At 47.0% G+C, this 6,719-nt stretch overlaps 1 protein-coding gene across 1 annotated transcript; it reads left to right on the top strand.

The window, feature by feature from the left end:
* Window positions 1-2,517, top strand: N7446_012097 (putative dynamin GTPase; the record flags this gene model as incomplete). Its single annotated transcript, XM_058520839.1, has 3 exons — window positions 1-1,860; window positions 1,921-2,161; window positions 2,210-2,517. 3 exons carry the CDS (start codon window positions 1-3, stop codon window positions 2,515-2,517), a joined length of 2,409 nt encoding a protein of 802 aa, XP_058367125.1.
* Window positions 2,518-6,719: the final 4,202 nt, after the last annotated feature.

Raw genomic sequence — 6,719 nt, forward strand, 5'->3', positions numbered from 1 at the left:
ATGACTCTGACAAACTTCACAACACATGCCCTTGATGGCTTATGTACTCAAGAACAGCTGGACCTCTTGAATTCCATCGATACACTCCGATCGCAAGGCATCAGCCACTACATCTCTCTTCCACAAATAATCGTATGCGGAGACCAATCTTCCGGAAAAAGCTCCGTTCTCGAAGCAATTTCCGGCGTTTCTTTTCCAGTGAAAAGCAGTCTGTGTACTAGATTCCCAACTGAATTGGTTCTTCGGAAGAACTCGCAAGTGGGAGTTCGGGTTTCCATTGTTCCTCACCAATCGCGCAGCGACGCAGAGCAGCATTCACTTGGCAGTTTTTGCGAACAACTCGATGGATTTGATGGCCTTGCAAACTTGATAGAGAATGCAAAGGCAGCAATGGGAATATCAACTCACGGAAAAGCGTTTTCGAATGACCTTCTGCGGGTTGAGGTTTCGGGCCCTGACCGGCCACATCTAACAATCGTCGATCTTCCGGGACTGATCCACTCAGAAACACGACAGCAGTCGGCGGCCGATGTACAACTAGTCCAAGATGTGGTTCAGTCATACATGAGAGAATCACGAAGTGTCATCCTTGCTGTTGTCTCCGCCAAGAATGATTTTGCAAACCAGATCGTCCTTCGTTTAGCGCGGGACGCTGATCCATCCGGCGACCGGACATTAGGCGTCATCTCAAAGCCCGATACGCTGGTCCCAGGATCTGAAAGTGAGGCTTCGTTTGTATCGCTCGCTAAGAATCAAGACGTGGAGTTCCGTCTAGGATGGCATGTGTTGATGAATATGGATTCGGAGAAAGGCCAGTGGAGCTTATCCGACCGGAACATGCAAGAATTGAACTTTTTTTCCCAAGGCATCTGGGAAGACTTACCTCGATCACTTGTGGGTGTGGACTCATTGCGAAATCGTCTGAGCAGTCTGCTCCTTGGTCAAATTGCAAGTGAACTTCCAAGCCTGATCAACGAGATAAATTCAAAGATCGATTCCTGTCGGTCGCAACTCCAGAAGCTTGGCGACCCTCGCGCAACATTAGACGAACAACGGTCGTATCTTTTGCATATCAGTCAAGCATTCCAATCTCTGGTCAAAGCAGCAGTGGACGGCACTTACAACGAGCCTTTCTTCGGAGATGCGAAAACAAAAAATGGGTACCAGAAGCGCGTCCGAGCAGTCATTCAAAATCTGAATCAGCAATTCATGGAAAAGATCTCCCGCCGTGGCCATTTCCGCCATGTGCTTGAAGGTGAAGATCAAAGATCGGGCTCCAAAACTCAAGTATGTCTCACAAGAAAGGAATATGTTCAGCATATCGAGACGCTTCTCAAAAAGACAAGGGGTCGAGAGTTACCTGGTACTTTTAATCCTTTGATCGTTAAGGATCTATTTCAAGAACAATGCGGCCCGTGGGAAGACATAACACACAGCCACATTACCGCGGCTTGGACGGCTGCAAGAGAGTTTCTTCAACATGCAGTTTCCTACGTGGCAGACGAGGCTACTTCAAAGGCCCTGTTCAAAAAGGTGATTCTGCCAGCTCTGGGGAATTTGCGACATGCATTGGAGAAGGGAAGCGAAGAGCTCCTTATGCCGCATCAACGAGGCCATCCTATCACCTACAACCACTACTTCACCGAAACACTCCAAAAGACTCGCACTGATCGCCAAAAAGAAGCCTTCCGCAAAGCTCTTCAATCATATTTTGGTGTTGATACTCTTTCAACCTCTGAACCTGTGCTGCACGCCATCAATCTTCAAGGGCTTTTCAATTCTCTTCTTCAGAATACTATACCAGACATGACACGTTTTGCGTCCGAGGAGGCACTTGACTGCATGCTCTCCTACTACAAGGTATGTCCTTCCCACCGCCTAAATTAAATCCTCTGATTAAATTGTTGATGCCGAAAATAGGTTGCACTCAAACGTTTTGTTGATGACATTGCCACCGAAGTAATAGAAGTCAAGCTTCTCAGTGCACTGCCTACGCTTTTTACACCTATAACTGCATTCGAGATGCCCAAAGACTTGGTCGGTCAAATAGCAGGTGAATCCGAGGAGAGCCAAAGCCTCCGGGAACAACTGAACAAAAAATTGTGGATCCTCACGAAAGGTTCAGATACTTGCAAGCGATTCGTTGGTATCAGAGGCCTTGGTAAGCGAATTCAGCTTACACTCATACTTATACTGACCTAGTCTGTAGAGTTGAACAATGATTTGCAGGCTAGCTTACAACAAAATCGGGATAGATTGTCCTCTAGCTCTTCTAGCTCGATCGAGCTACATGAGGAAGCTGACGCAATTGACTCTGAATCAGTCGACGAGCAGTCCAGATCACCCAGCCCAGAGCAACCTGCCAAACATGGGTATGCTCTGGAATATACCAAAGAACCGGAGCAGCTGTTAGCAGCTTCTATTCCCACGAAGAGTGTCAAAAAGAAAACAAAGAAAAAGTCTGCCAACAAACTTCCATCTCTCGTCGAACCGGCTGGTGAGGCTCCTACGGAATGAGAGTCGCTTGGTGATGGGAATTGGGAGTGCGTTTCATTCCCCCCACCCAACCACCAGAAAGTCACTGTTGTTGGAAATGTAGTTGACTGTGAAGGTCGAAATCTAAAGCACAGTCTACCAATTTTAGCACAACAATCGTTGAATCAATGGGTACAGTTCATTTTTATTCTTTTTATTCAATCCATTCATTTCCATTCAAAGTTTCTATCTGTTAAAGTTGCCGTCAAACGCTAGTGAGAATTACAGAAGTTTATAAACCGGCGATTTAACGGGGGTTGGGAAGGAGGGAATGTCATAGGCATAGCAGACATTTGTTTATTTTGACTACAAGAGCCAGGAAATCAGGAGAAATTTATGGCCAGGTGCTAAGTTGCTGGAAAACCAAGCGTTGGCTGTATTAACAGTCTGAAAACTTAACACCCCGTCACCAAGCCCAACGGAATCTTCATCGGCCCCTGCATGGACCTCCTCTAAAATCAGCGACGATATTCGGGAGAGAACACAAATACATAGCAGAAATATCGAAACGTGTCCTTATCCACGAGTGTCAAACAATACTGAGACCTTATCAATTCCCATCAACACGGCAGGCTTGAGCATCACTCGCTTGCAAGGCTGAAACCACACCGTTACAAAGGGCCTGAACTGCTCGTTTTCGATCCCACAATACCAGTTTCTGTTCCTCGCAAAGCTGCAGAAGGATGTCACTGTCGCTTGCTAGCCACTCATTCAACTCTTGAAGCTGTCGCTGCTCATCCTCAAGTCGCATCTTCTCGGCAGATTTGACCACGTAGCATTCCCATAGGCAAAAGTACAGGTCAAGCAGTTTCAGGGCTGGCGTAGCGAGGGTGTCATTGTATTGTAGAATTTTCATAAACTCCGCCGTCAGGGCACCAGGTGTCACTGGGATCTGCAGAGTGTTAATGTATCTGTTCATTTCCTGCCGAAGAGGGTATGACTGACCTTGGGCTCGATGATTGTGCCGTTTGAAGATTCTTGTGGGTGGTTTTCCAAGGACTCATCTTCTCCATCTTGGGACATCCGACGCTGCCTCTTGGCTGGCCGATCAATTGGAGAAGGCGAGGTAGGATGGTCCATCGCGGCTGTAGAAATGAAATGGAGGAAAAGTTCTGCTCGAGAGCCTTTTATAGACCGGTAAGTCACAGCAAGGCTGCTGTGATTGCACTCGTATCCCCTCGGGTCTGGTTTTCAACAGCGCTGAATAGTTCAGTAAACAGTTACTCAACTGTTGATGCTCGATCTCACCTGTTGTTCACCCAAATACTCAGTTATATGAAGAATTGGGCGACAGGTGAAGCCTTACAACACATATTGCAGATGATATCCCTAATGGTGGCCTGCAAGTGTATTCCTGATGCATTGGATCCTAAATCGAATAGAGTTCGTTGAAGTTAATTGTAACGTTATTGTGACTGCGAACCATCTGAACGACGGTGATGCAGATTTCGATTTCAGATAGCGCTTCATATCACGAGAGTTACCTAAATTAAATATCACTCGCCTTTACAGTCCACGGCCCATGTGTCTCCCTGGCAACGGCGCCAAAATCGTTTGACCGGAGTTATCGTCTTCTATCCGGTTCCCAATGATCCTTCGGATGTAATAGTCACTTCCCAACTCTAAAGATCTCCTCAAACTACCATTTGTCAGTCTTCTACACACTACAAGCGCAAATACAATTGGGACTTATCAAAAAGATGTTAACTTCTTCTTTCCCAAAGCTTAAGCGAAAGCTTCAAAATTCATCCAAAATCTTTTCTCCCTGTCGATCAAAATATCTCCCAGATATCCCTGCCACCGCTTCTGAATCCGAACGCACGCGGCGATCAGCTGCCCCATCCCCAGAGGTGTCCCCAACAAACATAAAAAAATATGAAAAAGAAACAACAGACACCTCGATTGACTTGCAGTCCCTCACCACAGAGCGTCACAAAACAGAGTCAAGCTCAACTCATCATCTGACCCAGATCACGCGAGGAGAGTAGCAGGCTGCGGGTGGGTTTTGCAAAAGCAAAAGCTTTCGGGTGGCCACTTCCGTGGGAAACATGCGACAGTTGCCAGAGAACGTCAATCAACTTTCTTTATCGAAGAACACCGTGTTTATCACTAGAGGCATGTAACGGATACAGCTCAACTGAAGGGGTTTCTCGTCTGGAGAAGATCCGGACGACGGATTTTCACGGCTCCGGCCAACCTAAGCACCGCTCGATTTGCCTCTTCGGGCAGTCTTTCCTTGTTTTTGAGAATGCCTCATTGGGGAACACGGCCATGTCAACGCTGTAGGGCATGCTGCTTGGCCACGCATGTACCAATAGAGGCGAATCATGAATTTCCAATTGACCCATGACATCTTTGGCTTGATCCAGGCGAGCATCTAACAAACGCAAAATTTGGTCGGCCCACACCTTTCGTCGAGAGCTGTGACGTCTGCACTCAAAACAAAAAAGTTGCTTTGCAGCCAAAGATAATCTCTGCGCTAAAGGATATGCGAAAGAAGAGTTATTGGAGAGCTGAAAGCACAATACTCCGTTTATCCGGGAATCAATCGGCACGGTGTTTTGACAGTGACCCCATATGCACCGCTCACGGTGCAGGGGGTCGCCCAATGCTTGGCCCAATACCCGTTGGAGATGAGTTGGATTCCAGGCCATGATGAGGAATAGCTGTAAATGCCTCGGGGTGATTGTGAGATCTGGGGTGTAATCTTCCGTTTGGAGAGTTCTATTCTCGAGTGGTATCTGTGATCAAGTAGGAAGAGTGCAATATATAGATGCTTGAGAAAGCACGTAGTGGGACTTTATTCTCGCTGGGCCCTTACATGCCTGAGCATGAAGTCTGGGCTTATTTGGCGACCGAAATTTCTCGTCTCATTCCTGGAAAGACGGTGTTAATTCCTGGGAGCTCTAGTCGCATTGTTCAAGGTTATACATGAAGCACACTCGATGCGTGGAGAAATGATATGCGGGACATGCATCCTGGCTCCCTTGAACGCGAGGAAGCAGAAGCGGCTTTCTCGCCCTACATCTTGTAGTTAGAGTCAACTATATTTGTTCTTAACATTGATAGTTCATCTTGAAACACCATCCACCTCTATGTATACGTGAGACCCTCACGAGACAAGGGAGATCCCAGGACTAATATGTGGATTCCCACTGGCCGATACAGCCGCCAACAAAAATATCAATGGATCAATAACGTCCTGCAAGCTTCGTACAATTTCCTGGCTATGTAATTCCTGGATGCCTCACATGTTTCCGAAGTCAGCTTTGTAAAGTCCCTACACATACTGTACAACGGTTGACGAAAAAAATTTATACACAGGTGATCGACAGCCAACATGTCTTTTGCACCAAGCAACTCCAGGATGAGCTTTAACGTGACGACACTGCTGTAACATCGGCCATGATCGGTTGGCTAGTCAAATCAAAAGATGGACACGCATTAAATTCAGTCAATCAATCTAATCCTTGAGCGGTCTTAGCAATTCTGTAGTGTGTGGCTTTCGGTGCGGCTGAATGGTGAGGCAATATCAGACCCCGAGGCGTCGGAAATACAACTCCCTTCCGCACGTTCCTATTCATGACCAACTATGATCTGGCAGCCATGTTGCTCCTGGGAATCTCCTTCAAATCAATTAGTGGCTCGGGCTGCATGTGGATACGGATATCCTGGGTCCCATCGTCGCGTGGGTGTATGTACCGCGATTGAGGCAACATATTGACGTTCACAGTGCTCCTAAGAGCCGGTGCTGATAAGGCTAACCCGCGAAAAGATAACTGTGAATATACTTTTCAAAGTTGACATGACCGCTTCTGCGCACAATATTTAAAGGTCGTGATTGTCCTTATGGTCAATTCCCTCAAGTTTTTCGTTCCCTACAAGATCTTGTCATTACAATACCCGTACTAAGGGAACCAAACAATTATGGATTACAAATTGTCACGGGCATCGAACAGGCCCATTACCCCAGACACAGAAGGTCAAAACGGACATACATGGCAAGCTGGTATCATCCTTCTAGATCCCCTTTCTCGAGGAATTCATTGGCTAACAAACCTGTTTCATGGAGGTAATGAATCGGATGAAAACTTCCGACGGGTCGTCGGCCAATTCATCCACGGGGATCGCGGCAACGCAAGCCAGATTTTCCAACCGTCCGTTGACCGGTCCCTGCTTGACTC

The sequence above is a fragment of the Penicillium canescens genome (assembly GCF_028828765.1).
Source record: "Penicillium canescens strain IBT 15451 chromosome Unknown utg000009l_segment0_segment0, whole genome shotgun sequence".
Classification (NCBI taxonomy): domain Eukaryota; kingdom Fungi; phylum Ascomycota; class Eurotiomycetes; order Eurotiales; family Aspergillaceae; genus Penicillium; species Penicillium canescens.